Below are 19,551 nucleotides of genomic sequence, written 5' to 3' on the forward strand. Positions count from 1 at the left end.
GGTTTGTGTTTGCTGTAATGGACAGCCAGCCTATGCTGACCAGTAACCCCCAGCCCCCCCCCAGCTAAGTGTGAATTCCACAATTCACACTAACAGCACACCAAATGCAAGCTACATTGCTGTAAGATTTTATAAGCCATAACCCCTAAGTATAAAATCACATCTAGATGTACCTCTCTTATGCAGAAAGCGTATCAAAACTCTAATTCTGAAAACATAAGGATACAAAGAACTTACAAGTGTTTGAGTAGAAAGCAAAAGAAAGTGCAGAAAGGTATCGCTTAAATTGGCATCCCGCAGAGATGTTTTGAACAGAAATAAAAGATTACATGGAAAAAGCGGCTATCCTGACAGTAGACTTAAATGTTTTCAGTATTTTAATGCTTTTGCTAATAATGGAAAAAGCAAGCTGGGCTGTTCCTGTGTAATATCAGAGCGATTAGCTAAAGATATTCCTTAAAAATACTTTTGCTACTAAAGACCTCTCGGTATTTAATTTACTGCCCAGGATTCTGCTGACCCGGTGACAGCATAATGAAGGGACAGACTCATTTTTCACAACTGACTATGAGTTCAGTAAAGGATTTGCTCCTCCTTGGATTTTGATACATGCTAAAGGGGCAAACACATGAGATCTGCATTCACCTCGAGTCACGTTTGCAGAAAATCCTCCTTACTGCTTTGGCTGGTACCTAGCAGGAAAAGCCACTCAGGTTTTCTGAACTGTAAGTGCTGAATATGCTTTAGTTGTTGAACAGCGTAAATTAACGCTGTTTGCAATGCATCCCTAAAGTATTTTTTTTCCTGCCTGCTAACAGTAATCCCTCGGGATTTTCTCTTAAATAGCACAGACTTTCAAGTCCAAAAGGCTGGTGGAAGCCGAAAGCAAGTTTAAGGGGAGGTCTGCCTTGATTCATAGTACAAGCACACGGTCGGTATATATTTAAGAATGACAATGCTGTCTTTCAGTACTGCTGCCCGCAATACTTGGAAATATATCCTTTCAGCATGCGAAGGCATATCCTCTGCGAAGCGCCCAGATAAATCAGCTCACCCTTGGCTGTAACTAAACGCTGTCTAGTGACTTGTGATCGACAGGGCTTTACCCTCTGACAGCCAGATTCATTGTTGGGACAGCAACCAATCCTCGGGTTTGACGACATGAGCCTAATCAAAGTTGGAGTATAAAAAGCCCCCTTGGAATATATAAGGTACACCAGTGTGGCAAGCTGTCTCTCAGATTGCATTTGCTTTCACGGATCTGTTCAGTACTGAAAGGGAAAGGGGGAGGGGAACAAGGGGGAAAAAAAAAAAAAAAAGAAAAAGAAAAAAAAAGGGAAAAGCGCTGCACTGAATGTGAGATCATGCAAAAGCTAGCGATCTGTGTTTGTATTTACCTGTTCATGCTGATTTCAGTTGATCCGGTGGCTCTCGATGACGGTAGCCAGCCCGCAGAGAACGCTGAAAAAGATGGACTGTGCAACGCTTGTACGTGGAGACAGAATACAAAATCTTCCAGAATAGAAGCCATAAAAATTCAAATCCTCAGCAAACTGCGCCTGGAGCAAGCTCCTAACATTAGCAGGGATGTTATTAAACAACTTTTACCCAAAGCTCCTCCACTACAGGAACTGATTGATCAGTATGACGTCCAGAGGGACGACAGTAGCGATGGCTCTTTGGAAGACGATGACTATCATGCCACCACCGAAACGATTATCACAATGCCTACGGAGTGTAAGTAACCCTGCTGCTTTCGCCTCCGCTGCTCCTCCGAGAGAGTTGTCTCCCCGCTGTGGAGCCACGCAACTCCTCCTGGGGCTCTCCCAACAGGCTGCTGGCTGGAGTCTGCTAGAGGGAGGGAGGAGAGCGTTATTTCTAAAGAATTCGAGCCAGGTTCAGACGACCGTGTTGCGATCCTTTGTTTTACTGTTTGGTTTTCGGCTCCTAATAACGCGTGTGCCCTGTAGCACTTAGGATTTGCCCATTGCCTTAGAAAGCAAAGGGAGGTCTGCAGTTTAGGGGACTTTGTTATCTGCAGGACTCAGGGCATTTCCGAGCGCAGATGCAAAGTACGAGCGCAGATAACAAGAGAAGTGTATTTTTCCGAGGGAGGTTTCGCTGCCCAGTATTTTTAGAAGCGGTAGAAACTGGCAGAAATACAGCTCAGAGCACCAGACCCACCTAACTGCAACACGTTATGGCAAGTGTAAGTACAGAGTTAAATTCTTGCTTCTTTGCCGATCCCATAAACTAGCACCACCCACCCCTGAGTTAAAACTATAGATTTAAAGCAAATATGTGTGTAACAGATTTAAATGTTAAAAAGTCCATGCTATAGCAGTCAGCTCCAGTAGATGTGCCAAGGAAGAATGAAGGCATTTACTGAATGAGCAGATTCTGAGTTGTCTTCTGAGTGCTAAACATCTGCTACGGCTCCTATCAAGTATCTTTTGCACGGCTAATACTATAGTATCTTATGTTCTTCATCAGCTGAAGTATTTGGCTATGGCAGCTGGTTTATTTAAATAACACAAATATGATGTCAAAAAGGAAAAAGATGACAGGACGTATAAGGCATGTCAGCAGCCACAGATATCCTTACAATAAGCATGGTAGAGTAATATCAGCTGCTCTGGCCAGCTAAAAACGTACGCATTGATGAAAAAGTAACTTCAGCTGTAAAATTATCGAACTTTAATTAATTAGTAAGATGTGTCCTTCATAGCAAGGTATTACTGCAGCCTGATTGCAAGGCTGAGGTCTGCCAGCAGTTTTACCCCAGCCTATTACATCCAAGGGTTTATAACTATTTTTAATTGAGTGGTTACATAATTGCAGTGACTGAAGGAAAGTCATTCTACTTCATTGAACCGAGTTCGTTTCCTGCTTTTTATAAAAAGCCCTTGAACTCTGTTAAATGCACCAGAGACAGGTACCTTAAGTGGCGAGATTTATGAATGCCAAAGTCTCGCACCGTTTCAGGTCGGTACCACCCGTTTTATCCTGGCATGGAAAGATATTGCCATGGCTAGGTATGACAGCTGCCCCGGAGGCTACGGGAAGGGAAGGAGGAGCGCAGCGCTGCACATGACTTTCCTATGATATTGTTCAAATGAAAACAAAACGAGCCTTAGATTAATAGCCTCTCGATTATTTCCCCCCCGCCTCGAGGGGGGAAATTAAAGTGTTTGCCTGGCTTGCCCACGGCGGCCTCTGTCTGTACAATGTGGAGCACACTCAGGCTATTTATTAGATAAGAAATAGGCAGATCGTGCAGGCAAGTCGAGTCAGCTCACGTGAGGTTGCTGTCCTGTGTGCTTTATGAAGGTCCTCAGGAGATGACTAGCAGAAGCGAGCCGGTAGTAGTCACTGCCAAGCAGAATAGGCTGTGCCCTCTCCCCCCCAGAGTTCTCCCTTGGGAAAGAGGTTTTTTTGCAGTGGTACAGGTCAGCCCCCAGCCCCAGTACCAGGGATCAGAGCCCTGAGCACCCGGAGGACCGCACGGCTCCTCCCCGGCACGCACCTTGCCCTGCTTGCCCATCATTTCCCAGCTGCAGCCTGAGCGCTCCTCTGCCCTGCTGAGCCCACCGAGCAGGTGGCACCAGCCACACCTGGTTAGAAAATGATGAGCCAAACCTTATTGCAGCCTGTTCACAAAACGAGCATCGTTTCCTTGCCACATCATGCTACTTTCAGGTGATAGCGTAATGATTTTGTTGTCATCCATTAAAGCTGCTGTGGAGCATAAACCACAGAAAATGATTTAAGTTAAATCCCCTTTGTTACCAGTACTGTTTATAACATATTGTAAGATTTTATGCATGGTCTGGAAAATAAATAAATAAATCGGGGTTTATATATGCATATTTCTTTTTTTGTTCCCTGTTTAGTAATCTGTTCTTTCCATTCATTTATAGCTGATTTTCTTGTACAAATGGAGGGAAAACCAAAATGTTGCTTCTTTAAGTTTAGCTCTAAAATACAATATAACAAAGTAGTAAAGGCACAATTGTGGATATACTTGAGGCAAGTCCAAAAACCTACAACAGTGTTTGTGCAGATCCTGAGACTTATTAAACCCATGAAAGACGGTACAAGATATACTGGAATTCGATCTTTGAAACTTGACATGAACCCAGGCACTGGTATTTGGCAGAGTATTGATGTGAAGACAGTGTTGCAAAATTGGCTCAAACAGCCTGAATCCAATTTAGGCATCGAAATAAAAGCTTTTGATGAGAATGGACGAGATCTTGCTGTAACTTTCCCAGGACCAGGTGAAGATGGATTGGTAAGTTTATTTAGAAAAATCCCATTTACATATCTTGCGTTTTATTGGAAAGCATTTAAGTTGTGTTTTAAGGATAAAATGGTAGCCTTGTTTAGGGAATGGAAGATAACGTTTCTGTGTATCTAATCCTTTTGTTCTTGGCTCTCTGATCATGTCAAAATCAACAGCATTCCTCTGCCTTCGATTCCCTGCGACAAATCGCAGCAGCACTTCGGGGGGGTGTTGAGAGGCATTAACTAGAAAATGTTCTGGTAATTACTGACGGATGGCACTATCAAAGTGATGTTGTTTTCAAATTTGAGAGCAAATACTGCTTAATGAGCAATTAATTTGCATAAAGCCAAAAGAACAGTCGATTCTTTCGGTGATAGGAAAGATGCCTCTGATACTGCTGAGAAAGCGAGGGAGTTTCTCCCTACTCTGTATGCATATTTTTTTCTGTTAGCAGCAAGAATTATCTGTGTTTATGAAGATAAGAACAGGTCTTCACGTGAGTGTTAAGTTCTGCACCTGTCAGCATGTGATGGAGTGCATCATTCCACCTATTAGAAATGCTTGAATGGAGGAATTCTGCTTGATTCAATAAATGAGTCATAATGATGAGGAAGAGCATAAAATAACTATCTGGGTTTTCTTTTTGCAAGTATAGGTGAGCAAATTAAACCTGAGGTATACCTGTTAAATGACAGCATTTTCCTTGTTTGTTTCCGCAACTCACTAATCACCTACAGCCTATAAAATTTCCTGAACCTATCACAACCAGGACATCCCTCCCTTTGAATGAAGTATAAGGAATATTATTTGACTTTTACTTCTGTGCACTAGGTCAATCTATTTATCATAGAATCACAGAATCATTTAGGTTCGAAAAGACCTTTAAGATCATCGAGTCCAATCGTGTTTGTGTAGCTATGTAACGTGCAACTTCATTGCAGTATAATGCAGTTAAAGAGAACTTAAAGGAAAAACGCTGTGATAACATAGTTGTAGATCCAGTACAGATGTGGATCTCCCACACTTGAAACAGGCCAGCTGGATATCGTGACAAGGAATGTCCTCACTGCCTCCATCCATCCAAATGATAACACACGTGCATAACCCACAGTTGCCATCATCTATGAAAATAAGACGATCCAGCAGCAGGGCAGGGTTAAATGCACGGCTGGTAACGATAACGGGAAAGGAACTTTCTCTTCCCTTCCCTCTGGATGGTCCCCAGCAGCTGCCAGTACAGGGGCGCTCCTCTCACCAAGCCCCTCCCCACATCATTTACCTTTGGGAGGATCATCTCCAGCAGCTGGACCACTTGCAGCTGTGAAGGCGGGTATCTTGGAAGGCGCAAACCCAAGTAACAAAATTAGCCAGGCTGTTATTTACTCCTCAGGAACAGTCTTCCTTCACGGGGCAGTAACAAACCGACACACGGGGCTGAAATCTGTGTCCGGAAGGGAAGAAAACTGGTAGCTTTTTCAAACTCATGATTGCGGAGGTTGCAATTTCGTTCTATTCTCAGTTGGTGACGGTGGAAACACACCTTCGGTAGGAGGCACGTGGCTCGGAGATCTGCCAAAAGTACATTCCTGGCCACAGGGCTCTTTCGGGAGTCAAAATATTAGCTGCCCCTCCAAGTTCAGGGCAGCAAATTCAGCCCTCTGGCAGGGGGGAAAGCTGTGAAGTACCAGCAACCCGTACTAGCAAGTGAAATGCTCCTTTCTACTGCAGTCATTTAAGCACGGCAGCAGTGATGGAGCAAATTTTGTCCTCCTTGGTCTGGACTAGAAGCCTTCCTTGATACCCAGAAAGCCTCGACTCAGTATGATTTTGAAGGAGGGAATTTCAGAAGGACTCACAATAGGGAGACCAACACCAATTGGTCCTGCCCTTTACAAGTTTTTGGAGTTATTTTTTTCCCTTTGGGAGTTCTTCTGCAGAGAAGGGGGGTGGGGGGTGGGGGGAGAGAAAAAAAAAAGCTCTTGTTGAGTTTAAAACCAAACCCACATCAAAAGTCAAAACCCAGCATCCTCCAAATTTCTGAAACGTTCTTGTAGCTGTTACCAGAAATGATGCTAACACGGAGATAATGGTGATTTCAGGAACAGATGCTCAGGAATTAAAGCTCTTTATAGAGGAAACAGCAGGGAAATGTTTGTCCTCAGCATGAAAAATAGGAATAATCCTCAGGCAGAGATCAACTGTAGCAGAGATTTGCAGGAAGACAAGTTTTGTTTGTGAGCATGATTTGAGAATGTTAACATGATGCAGCTCTGTCTGAACTATTATTTATTTGCACGTTTTTACTGAACCTAGGCTTACCTCAGTAATGCTTCAGATTCCTTCTCCTCTCCTCGCAGAATCCATTTTTAGAGGTCAGAGTTACAGACACACCAAAACGGTCCCGCAGAGATTTCGGCCTCGACTGCGACGAGCACTCGACAGAATCCCGATGCTGTCGCTACCCGCTGACCGTGGATTTTGAAGCTTTTGGATGGGACTGGATTATCGCACCTAAAAGATACAAAGCCAATTACTGCTCCGGAGAATGCGAATTTGTGTTTTTACAAAAGTACCCGCACACGCACCTGGTACACCAAGCGAACCCCAGGGGTTCGGCAGGCCCTTGCTGCACGCCCACCAAGATGTCCCCCATAAACATGCTGTACTTCAACGGCAAAGAACAAATCATATATGGCAAGATACCGGCCATGGTTGTAGATCGTTGCGGGTGCTCATGAGATCGTCGGTTGATCCACCGCTTCATACATTGTGGAAGCTACCGAAAAAAAAAAAAATAAAAAAAAAATTAACGCTATACCCCCTCACCAGTCTTTGAAACTGTGAAGTTACGTACGCTAGGCATTGCCGACATCCTACACGCTGTATGATAGGCTATCGGACAGATTTAGCGCAGCACCAGCTACAGGAACGTGAACTAAAGGACGCTACAGTCACCCGCTGGCTGCCTCCGAGCTGGCGGAACAGAAAAGCTACGATCAAAATCACCGGATTTATCACATCGAGTTCTTACCTTGTGAGGGAATCAATATTTCACTCGTTCTGACGCAAATTTACACGCAGGTTTCAGTACGCGTTGGCAATCAAAAGCAAGCTCCTTCTCACCTGTGGACCGAAGGAGTGGGCTTTTAAGGCCATTTCTTCACAGCTTCACCTAGTATTGTATTTACAGGAAAAATATATACTGGTAACCTATACACCACTACACCACACCACCAGAATCATCCTTAAACACTTGAATATATAGTGCAGAATTGTGAAACGTATCAGATGAAATTCCACATAAATGGACAAATCCTGAAATTAGGGATGGCATAGTGTATTTAGCGTGTTTCCATTCCTTTTTCTCATTAGTATGTTAGTTATCAATGGCAATGGTGCTACGTAAGCAGGCTGAGTAAATAGAAAGGTAGTTATCTAAGTGAAAGAATTTAGACTAATAACGAATTTGCCCTATCCTCAGGTACACTATTCAACATTCGCAAGAAATAGCTATTTTTTAAATGAAAGGGAATTGTTTTTCTAGACGTAGTAAAACAAAAGGCAGCCAAGAAGTCTGACAGTCAAATCCTAACCCCACATTACAACTTGCCTTTGCAACATTACCATTTGCACTATGATAAACCAATGCAAATAGTTGGTTGCTACAGATATTGTTTAAAAAACCAACCACTTTGATATAACTGACTTGTGTAATATGTATGCATCAGTATTTTGTAAATAAATGTTTATTTTTTAATCACTGTTGGTATATGTTCATCACAAGAAAAGAATGACTTTAACCTGTACTTTAGTTTAATAAACAAAAACCAATATTCTCTTCATAATATAATTTCCTGGATTTTAACACAAATAATATGTAGGAACAATGCAGCAAAAGTAAACCATATGTTGAGAATTATACTACATTTTATATGTTTTTTACATTGGTATGAGCCATCTGTGATAAATGATGGGTGTTGACATGTTTATAAGGTTCTTTGGGTTACTGTTTTTACGGTCATTTTGATCCACAACTGAATTTCCATACTTTGAATGTTATGTCCATAAATAACGATGATACCATGAAAGATTGCTATTAAATGCATTTTATTATATTTAAAAGTTTGCAGCAAAGTATTATCTTTATTTGAGTAAACACAGGACACAGATTTCCACACAAATTCTGTACGGTTTTTTCTTACGGTAAAAAATTGTTAATTGAAATTAAAAATATCTATTTACTATAAAGTCCATTTCATTTCACATGTGAAATACAGCTGATGAAACAGGTGTTTAACAACACAATTGCTGTTAAAACCTTCTCATGCTAGTATGATACACATTTTTGTTATATTCCAGAATTCAGTTTTGAATTTCCCTTTGTGTTAAACCACCCTAAAACTACAAGAAACACTTGGTTTTCTTTCCCTTTCTCTTTCATATATTTTCTGCCTAGGTGGTAAATATTTTGTATCGCATTTTCTACTTTTATTTTTAAATTTGTATTGTAAACACATTAAAATTTAAAGTTTGAGCGATGAGGTTTGGAACTTAAAAGCAAACAGATTTTCTGCAGTTTCTTTCGACCGATTAGGAGTTCTGCTAAAGCTGTGTCCGAGCATCGAGCAGATGTTCGGCTTCTCCTGATGTAGCTCATCAGACAGGTCTCTGGGGCCCTTAAATACACTTGCAATTTAGTTTCCCACAAAACACAATCAGAGCAAGTAAAACAGAATTTAAAAACTCTCAGAATACAGAGCCTTGGTGAAGCCACAAGAAGTAAAAGTACAACACAATTCCTTCCTCTGCCAAACGAAGACTTAAGGGAGAAATCCCGGCTTTGCGGCAGCAAAGTCCCACTGCCTTTAAGGGGGACCAGCGTTTTGCCCTTTGACTTTTAACTCGTGATATCCAGGCATCAAACGGTCCCATCCTGCCCATATGAACCACCAACAGTCTTTCTCTGCATGTGGTGTACCAAAAGCCTCTTAAACCGCGCAGAGACTTCACATTAACCCCCGTGGTACTGCATGGTGAGACCTTCACGAGCTTTCATTGGGTCAGTTCATATGGCAACAGCCGCAGAGGTGCGGCAGCACGGATTTCAGAATCGATAGCAAACAAAATATGTTCCCAGTCTGCACCGAAGTCCCGTTATGACACCTGCGTGATTATTTTTACTGACAATAGCTAAACTGGAGCCAATGTAAATTCACTTACCCCCCATAAGTGACATCGTTGGCTGCCTGGTAATAACCGTACCTGGCACAAATGTGGTGCAGAAGGGATGGGATCTTTTTTTGCTGGTATCTGTAAAACCAAAAATAAACCAAAAACGAGAAAAGAAAGAATATGAATTCCCAAAAGCATCTACTCCAACCAACATTCCCATCTTGACATTCAGAAAAATTTTAGTCCGTGGAAATTTTATGCAGTATGTGTCCTTCATATTTTGGCAAACTTGAAACTCTCATAGAGCAGTCCTGGCTCTCGTGGTTTTAATGTTGATCTCACAAAGAAGCAGCTACCCAAGGAACACACACTGGCCTTTCATCTCGTTGATTTTAGCTGCTGAGTGATTCATAATTGATGTGTTTGTTGACAATCAATATGAGATGTCAACAATTCATTCAGTTCTTATTGGTACATCCTTATATTTCCAAAGCTCAGGTCCTAAAGACTTCAGCAGCATCTGTGACTGCTTAATGTGTCACTCAAATCTCACTGTTAAGCTGTGTAAGATGAAAATAGGCAATGAGGAATAATTTCTGAGCAATAAACAGCCTCGTTTCCTTGCCTGGCATGTTAAGAACCTCATAGGAACCACACAGGTAGAATCCAGCCTCCCAAGGCAGCGTTCAGGTGCCTCAAGATGTGTGTGCACACCTGCAATGGAGCGGTTCCTCCTCTCGATTCTGCTTCAGCTCTTCCCCTTGGCTCTACTGCCCAGCTCCTCCCCTCCCTGCCCTTCCCAGTGCCATCCTACCCCTACCGCTTGCCCAGTTCCAGCAGGAGCCAGCCCTTCCCAGTGCCATCCTACCCCTACTGCTTTCCTGGTTCCAGCTACACGGTGAATTAGGCAGCGCTTCTCTTCCCATTTTCCATGGCACCTCCCAGCCTGCCCCCAGCCGCCTCCACGCTCTGCCCCACGACCCCGTTTGCAGGGGGAGCAGCCCCCCGGCAGCAACCCCCTCCTGCCCGCTAACCAGATCCCATCCATCCCACTTCTGCTCTGCGCAGTTGGGGGGGAAACCTTCCAACATGCTGAAATGCAGCCTTGGGGGAATTTAACAGCTGACACAGAAGTCATCACCACTAAGCATATGCAAGCTGCAGTTTTTTGCAGATATACTGTTTTGCTAAATATGAGCAGATTTCAAAGGAACAACTAAAGGCCAAATCCATTCGTAGGTTCAGGTGGCTTTTCCTCAGCTCTGTAGAGCCTAGGTTTGGTCTTTGAGATTGTTCATCGGTGTTTTCGGGGGTTTTGTGCATTTTTTTGGGTGGTTTCTTTTTTAATCAGGGAAATTATTGAATTGACTCATTCTTGGATGTGAATGAGCTCTTTTGGCTAAATGTTTTAAAAAAGAAATCAGCCTGAGACTAGGCTTGGACAGTTCACTCCAGGCAGCTACATTTTGTTAAAGTTACAGCAAGGCAAAGCAGGGTGTTATAATGGGAAGCACTGGATGGACAAACAAATGATCCCACCTCCACTTACAAATTTACTGAACAATAATTTTTAAAAGTTAGTTACAGAAAGCACTAACTAGAAGCTTTACATGACAAGTTTACTTCAAAACACCAGCGTACCTACGTGATTCAGCAAAGATGTCATGAAGAACCTTGGTTACCTGTTGTAACTGACCCAAGTTAGCTGCGTGCTCGCACTTTAGCTTCATCCCAGCAACGTTATCTGCAGCAAGTAGGTATCTATACATTGATTTAATAATAAGACACATGGCAAAGAACCACTCAGTAAATTACTAATGCAACTGCATCTGCTTCTCTGTGCAATCTTCCCCTGTAAGCAGTAAGACTGTAACTCTCCCTCCAAATGCACCCGTGGCGTGTCTGAATCCGTAGAAATAAGATGTGAACAAGCTCTGGAAACACTAAAGCGCCGGTTGTCTCTCCCGTTTAGTTTATAAAAGCCCTGACGAGATTCAAAGGAATAAGTTAGGGCTACAGGCCAACGTCCGAATTTGAATAGGCTAGAAGCACAGCTCTGTTCGCTCTCGGCTCTTTCCAAATAATCACAAAATAACTGATAGTGCATCTGCTGGAGCAATCCTGTGGGGAAAAAAGCAATGGAGATGTGCAAACATACGGTTCATTCAGCAGTCAACTACTGCCATTAATCACCAGGGGTACTGATAAACTAAGCAGAATCATCTGTTTGGTGGCTGGGCAGGGTGAACTTGAGGTACGCAGAATGTTACAGCAGGCATTCTCCAGTCGGTTTCTCAGTATTCCAGAAGTATCGATGACAGCAAGCCTTGAAGGCCTCTATAGAGGAGATGTCGGGATCAGCAGTGAGCTCTGCAGCATCTTGTGTGTAAATCTGGCTGACTTTCCCCAGCCTTGACCACCACAGCTTTATGAGGCTACGGGAAGGACTGTTCCTTTTCTTCAGAAGCGGACATAATTCACTCTATACAGGCTTTCAAAATAGTAGCTTCCAGAGAAAATGAAATAGCTTAGTGTCCAGGAGTCAACCTCAACCTAGACTATTTGTGCTCTAAATCTCCTTACGCATCCAAAGTAACCGGTGACCCTGAAAGCTATCACCTTTTCTCCCTATAGAAATATCTTTCACTTACAAGTCAACAACCATGTTCAATGCCAAACCTGTTGCTTTTCCGCTGTATTTATCATACTACCCTGAGTGCCCAAAAGTAAAGCCAACCCCTCTTCAGGAGGGGCAGGCATTCAGCACGAAGGAGCCCTGCCTGGGGGAAGGCAGAGGGACAAGCCCTGGCTCAGAACTGTCTTTTCTGTTACTCCTGACAAATGCTGTGTGACCTTTGGGTGAGATCTGGTCAGGATTTCTGGTTAGGAAAGCACAATAATGCTCAGTTTTGGCAGGAAACGCACCTGACGTTCCATGTTTCACCAGTAAAATCAATAAGAGCCCTTAAAGATTCTGATGGTGCAGAAAGAGTATCTGGGAAAGCACCCTGGAGGCATTACTTGGTAGACAGGTTCCACAAAACTTAAAACAGGCAGTTTGGGAGACACAAACAGAACAATATACTGAAATCAGGTACGGTGTAATGTTCGTTGTAAAGCAGTTGTGTGCAAAGGATGGCCTGCCCTTATGGATTTCAAGGAACCAAATGTAATATAAATATAAAAACTGAAATTTAAAGGAGTTAAATAAGTTGATGGGATGTAACCAAGACAGCAAGAAAGATGTTGTCTTCCTAAATCCAGGATGATACTGGAGGCATTTGCTAAACTTTGACTTCCTCTACCATAAGAATGCTTAAACTGAACAGGACTGATCTCTGCCAAGATTAATAGATGTTTTAAAGCAAATCTAACATCATCATAATCTGCTGCATCATATGTAGCTATCCAAAATATAACTACTCATGACTTGGCTAACAGCTTGCGGTTCGGATTATTCAATTCCTGAACTCTTCCTGAAGAAATACTGTCATTTTCCCCCCGCCGCCCCCTCATTAGTTTTCACCTAGGAGAGGAGCAATTACCTTCCCAACAAAGCAACAGTATTCAGGAGAGAGCACTGCAAGTTCAGTGCCGTAAAGCACCCTGAAATAATGCTCTTTCTGTAAGCATCGTACCCCACGGCATGCAGAGCAAAGGCTTCCCTTATGCCTTAGCACCTGCACCTTTGGATTAAAGGTTTATTCCCATTTCAGTCAAACAGCAACCTGCTCTCCCGCTAGCGTTATCGTCATCATTTTTCACACCACTGCCCATCAAGTTTGGTACTGCTGACGTATGCGGTGGCGAAGCTGAACACCTGGCTGTCACGCATTATAGCATCAGGTTGCAGCTTCGCCTTGCACGCGGCGCCAGGTGGTCGGAGGAGCGGGAGGCACGTCAAACACATGCCTTTGGCCTGAGCTCAGCTGCCTGCTGCACGCCGCTGGCACGCAGGGTAGCGCAGCCTAGGTGCTGGTCCCGGGGCGGGGGGGGGGAGGGGGGAAAGTCTGTTGCTTTGCTGCTGTAGGTGACACCTGCCGCAATACATGGGGGCTTCACCTGGCTGGGTGGCCACGGGGTTCTGTTGGCTTGCGTTGCTCTCCCATCCCAGTGTGGAACAGCAAATCCCATAGGATTCCAGTAACGACCCTTGTATGCCCAGAGATACCAAAGAGCATGGATTGCTCCAACTAACAGCAGCATAATGGAGTATTTTCCTTCTAGACAGGAATTCTTCTAAGAGCACACTGAACCTGGGCTTTTCCCCAATGCAGGAGTCCCTTAAAGTCCCACCACAGCATGCATTTGCAGCATCCGAGTTTTATACACTGGCCTGCAGTCGGGTCTCATGGATCTCAGTCCTCACAATGCTACATATCAACAGTTGCCAATAAACTTGGTAAGTCAAACTAACAAAATTTATTTAATTTGGTTTTGTTTGCTCTTATCCAGAGGCAGTTGCTCCCTGGCACCTATTCAGACAGGACACCCCACTTACAGTTATGCCATCTTCCTGGGGAGACAAAGAAGGTGGCTGCCCCAAATATTCTCTTTTGAGGCCACTATGTTGTCTCTGAAATATTCTCAGACTATTTGCCTCACCTTTTATTTAGCTTTTACATATAACTGTTGGCTTACTCATTTATTAATCTCCTCTTTTGTACTGATACTGTTTAATTTCAATCAAAACTGGAAATACTGTTAAAGCAGCCCCATAGAATTCTCTCTATAAGCACCTTACTCTTCTTGTTCTCAAACAACTGTTTCAACTTGCCACATCAACCAAATCAGATCTAGGCTCGAGCTCTAGTTGCCACAAAATGATAAGCCCAAAGGTTTGCATTTCTTCGCTTGTCAAAAATTTTATCTGCTACTAAAACTCTCTTTTTCCTTCTGTTTGTTAAAGCTCCTTCTTTGTTCACAAAAACATTCATAGTAAAGTTTAAAAAGTGCATAGAGATTTTCAGATTCCAAGGAAAAAAGTATCCAGAAAAAACCCTAGCATTTGAGCACTTTATCCTCATCAAAAACATCTGAAGGGAGTCATTTACTTACTTATATTTTAAAATAGAAGCCTTAGGAACATTTAAAAATACATATTTTTTTAAAAAAAGGTATTTTCCAGTAAAAGGCCTTCTGCATCTTAACCACAAATTTTAGACAGCAAAGTATTGGTCTGGTGACAGATGCTGCACAGACCCGTGCCCTTTGCCACCATCCTCCCCTGGCAGCAGCGATACTCTCGTTCCCTTCCTTTTAGCCCTGCCCTTGTGTGAAAAGCACTGGCCTTCACAAAATGCTGCAGAAATCTGTAGCTGTCCCTGGCTGCCCACTTTAATCTCCCACCACACTTGCACAGGATCTCAACTGACTGGAGCTACGCTAATTGTTACTACCACATAATCGCATCTGACAACCCTCTCTCTTTTTTTTCTGCTGTTGAGTGGACCTCAGAACAAATTCCATCTATAGAAGGTACAATGCAATCCTCAGTACGTGCTGTTTAGATTAGATATGGCTAAACTTCAGGCCTTTCACTGAAAAACAACCAAAAATTGGTTCCACAAATTTCTCTCGATGGTGATTAAGAAGGAGCTCAGTTAGAACAAAATGCAATTACTCAGTTTTGGCCATGCAGCCTTCACGAGGCTTTTCCAGATCCGCTCCCACGGACCCTAATTCTGGTTTGGAAGCCAATTGTTGGCAGCGTTGCCATGGATCTCACTCAGAGATTTAGCAACACCTTCTCCACCAGCTTACAGCAAACACCAGCGTCTCCAGTACACCCACAGCTTGCTTATACCACTGTTTGTAAGTTATCAGTATCGGATCCTGCCCCTTACAACAACGGGAAGGGTGGGATGCTGCGTCAGCTGAGATTGAGCTCTCCTAACCACACTGGAGACTGTTCACAATAAAAAGTTTTTACAGTAAAAAAGTTAAAGCTTCTTGCAAGCAGAACACGCAATTACAGACTAGACAGACGTATCTGAGCTAAGCGTCATCTACTTGACGTAAGAGCAATAGTCAAGGTGCAGCAGCAAAGAGCTGGATGCGTGCCCTGCCCAGGACGGAGCAGTCAAACTTCTCTCCCTGGTCAGGCTGAATCAGCCAGGGCTGATCTAACACCTCGCCACCAGCCTGACAGTTTGGTCTTTCTGCTTATCCACAGAGAGACAAAACTATCCCTCTTGTACAAGGCACACGGCGAAGGCAAGACAGCGTGGTTGGCGCTTCAGCAGCAAGGAAGCCAGCACTCAAAAGCCAGCTTCATGCCCAAATGTGTCACCAAGTGCAGACAAGGACTGGACTTCCCTATAGATTTTTGACCTACACAGTTTCTGGATAGTTCTAAAAGAGACATGAACTCATATGTGGTTTATAAAAAAAAAAAAAAAAAAAAGTATTCAAGTTTCATCTAAATGGTTAAAGAAAATTGCATTTGTAGAACATTTATATGGTAGAACAAAGCTCTCTTCTGACAGGGAGAAGAAGCAGCAAGAGAAACGACTGTGACAGGACAAGGGGTAATGGTTTTATGCTGAAAGAAGGGGAGATTTAGATCAGGTATTAGGAAGAGACACTTTTCTGCTGGGGTGGCGAGGCACTGGGGCAGGCTGCCCCGAGCAGCCCCGGCCCTGGGGGGGTCAAGTGGAACAGGGCTGGGAGCAGCCTGCTCTGGTGGCAGGTGGCCTTGCCCAGGGCAGGGGTTGGGACTGGATGGTCTGGGAGGTCCCTTCCCACCAGCCAGGCTGTGGTTCTATGAAATTCCTCCTTTGCTATTACTGAGGCTGAGCAGCTGTTTACACGGTGGGCTGCAGGCAGAGCTTTGGTTTCTGTGATGACAGGACCCTATTTGAGGGTGAGCACAGCTGGGAAGAGATGGGATCTACCTGACAGAGTAGCCAAGAGCATCTTTGCCAGCAGGCTTGCAAAGCAGCGAGCGGCGTTTTAACTAGCTCGAGGGGTGGAGTCCGAGCCCCCGGCGAGTGTGGAAATAGAGGACGTACACATGGACGGAGGGGTGGTACTGCCCCTGAGCAAGCTGCAGGTCCCTCAAGTCCGTCTCCAGTGCCTATACACCGTGGGAAACATGCAGGAGGAATTAGGATTCTCCAGGCATTTGCAGAGTCATTGGGATCAAATTGGGAGACATAGTGGTGGGTGCCTGTTACGGAACACCTAGCCAAGAAATGAGGAAGCCTTCTTTAAAGAATGATGGAACTTCATGGCCCCAGGTAAACGTGGGGACTTCAACCACCCCAGGACCTGTTGGAAGGGCAACACAGCAGGACATCAGCAATCCTAGAGATTTCTGGAGGACGTTGGAGATGGGTGTGGGATGCCCTGCGCAAGAGAGACCTTCCGCTGGCTCTGCTACTCACACCTGGATAGGAGCGTGATGACTGGGGGTAACTGTGCTGCAGGAACCATGGGACAGCAGGGCAATGGGAACGAGGGAGGCAAAGTTACAGAACTTCAGCCCTGGGCTTCTGGCTTGTTTCAGCAGTTGGCAGGTGGGACCATGGTGGAAAGCTGCCCTGACAGGCACAGGAGAACTCGCTGATCCCTGAGGACAACCTCCGCACAGCCCGGGAGCGGTCCCACCTGGCGTGCAGAAAGGGCAGCTTCTATGAGGTAAGAGTGTCCGTTATCAGTGTGGGCAGCAAAACAAGAAAATAACCATATAGTAGTAAACAAGTCGACTCAATATTTTGACAGCTGTTTCTTTAGCTGCAACGTTTCTGGGTTCTTTCTTGCAAAGTCAAGGAGGCAGACCTGATGCTTAACGTCAGTTAAATGATTTAAAACCTTTTGTTTCCGAGTACCGTTTCCTACATGCCTCACCTGTTCAGGAGTGCTAAACGAATTGAAACAAGCAGGCAACGGGAAAATTGAAACAGCAACAGATAAACTCAAAGGGAATAATTTCAAGAAGCTCCTCCTGTCCCTTTCTTGAGCCAAAGCATCAAGTTTTCATGTCTAGAGCAGTTCCCATCCATCCGTGCAAGTACGACATGACGATAGCAGAAAGCCAAATCAGACAGCTGTCACACAAGGTGCGTAGGCACTTAAAGCCAGCCTTATAGAAAAATAAAGGCCAAATTTTCTTCTTTAACAGCCAAATATTTATCATAACAAAGGAGAAAAACACCCCAAATAAAAACACACCAAAACCCAACCCAAAGCTTAACTTTGTCAACCCTTGCTTTCCTGTAAAAGCCTGTGAAACTGGCAAAAATCAAGGCACTAGCACGGAAATCAGAAGCTGGCACCTTGAATCGGCAATGTTTGTGATTATTACTGGAACAACGACAGCAAAATAAGTGTTAATTGGATCTGAAAAGTCCCTGTTCCACTGGTCCTCCTGCTGCGCTGAAGCATCTAGTGTTAAACTTGTATTCAATGAAGTAATGCGTTTTACATTCTACGCAAAATGTAAGTTTTCAAGTATCCTACAGATAATATCCAGGTCATGTGAAAAAGTGTAATAAATTAATGAGTTAATCATTCCCCATCTTGCACCCAAACCTGTTGTTTCTTTAAAACCAGGCAAACACTATAGCAAACAGGATGATCTTTTGTAGAGTAAATCACTTGGTAACTTTTCCTCTGGGACTTGAGAAGGTGATATATTCACAGATCAGCATCTTTGAAAGTCTGCCGGCATTAATATGCTCTCTCCACTGTAAAGGAGAGGGATACGGTGGATCAGTATTTTCCAGAAGACATCCCTGAAAATACCTTTTCCAATCCAAATCTTGACAACCTGACAACATTTAGAGTAAATTAAAAAGAGAAATTTTAGATACCGAAGTCTAACACAGAGGGGCCACCCTCAAGCATCTACATCTCTACACAACTGCCTGAGCCTTGTTATCCCTAACACAAAATCTGTCCTACAGAGGTACAACTACACAACACAAAATTCTTTTGATCCTTCTTCCCTTTTACCTGTGTTGTGTTGCTGGGTTTTGGTCTTTATTGTTTGGTTGGTTTTTCTTATGTGTGCATCTGTGGTTTTGTTTTTTTTAAAACATATGGGGAAGCCTTCTAAATTCTGTATTTCTTTTCTCCTGGATGAAGGCACTCTCAAGCTGTGGGATAACTCTCCTGCTCAACTACTACTACCTCACATGGAATAAGTAATTATGTATCACTTGGGGTAATGAGAGAATGTTATATCCTCATTCACCAGGTAGGAGGAAGAATATTAATTTCATCCTTTCAGTTAACTTTTAAGTCTTCTCTCACCATTCATCGTTGGTGAAGGTCATGAGACATGCAACAAGCTCCCCACTATATGAGCTGCATGGGGTTCAGAAAACAAGGAATGTTTGGTAATATTTTTTTTGGTAAAAAAAATAATATTGAAACTCTTCCAGTGAGATTTTTAAACCCTAATTATGTTCTTCAATGATTTTTAATATTTTTTAAAAAAATTACTTGACCTTTTCCAATAATGCTTGGCCAGCATGAATAACTGGAAGAGTTATTGGCATTATTATTGTAAAAAAAAATGTCACAGAAAGATTCTTTCTTTTCTCTGTCCAGATGGTCATATTTAAGCAAACAGTAAAACAATGAATAAAATCCCCTTGGACTCAATAACACAATCCTGGACTGGAATCTGAATTTCATGACCATTATTTCATAAGTGAGACAAGAGCCTTCAATTCCAGATTTCAGTTGTGCTAAAATACTCAAGTAATCTTTATTCTATACACGTGGAAAGAATGTAAGAGAATATTGCCGTTATGGCGGCTTGCTTTAGTGCACTACAGAGATTACTACGAATAAATGTATTTCACCCCAGGAATTTAGTTGGGAATACCCGTAATGCTACATGAGCAAATGGATGGAAAGACACAAATATTTATTTCACCAGCAATTCAGAAACCAGGAGCCTAGACTTCTGGTTTGAGTTCTGCGGATATCTGTCCTTCCTCACTTTTCCTTTGACCTTGGGTATATCTGTTAACAAAAACGAAGCTTCGCTCGCTCTCACTGTTAGGAAAGCAGTGGGATTTGACTGCTCAAAGTTATTCGGTTGGATATTTTTAATGTTTTTTTTTATCTTTTACCTG

The 19,551-nt window shown here is 43.3% G+C and overlaps 1 protein-coding gene across 1 annotated transcript; it reads left to right on the forward strand.

Annotated features, from left to right (window-relative positions):
• Nucleotides 1-1,363: 1,363 nt before the first annotated feature.
• On the forward strand, nt 1,364-18,809 carry MSTN (myostatin). Its single transcript, XM_080399934.1, has 3 exons — nt 1,364-1,737; nt 3,921-4,294; nt 6,646-18,809. The coding sequence occupies exons 1-3, from the start codon at nt 1,365-1,367 to the stop codon at nt 7,024-7,026; spliced, it is 1,128 nt and encodes a 375-aa protein (XP_080256060.1). The 5' UTR covers nt 1,364; the 3' UTR covers nt 7,027-18,809.
• Nucleotides 18,810-19,551: the final 742 nt, after the last annotated feature.

This window comes from Falco punctatus (assembly GCF_963210335.1).
Source record: "Falco punctatus genome assembly, chromosome: 8".
Lineage (NCBI taxonomy): Eukaryota > Metazoa > Chordata > Aves > Falconiformes > Falconidae > Falco > Falco punctatus.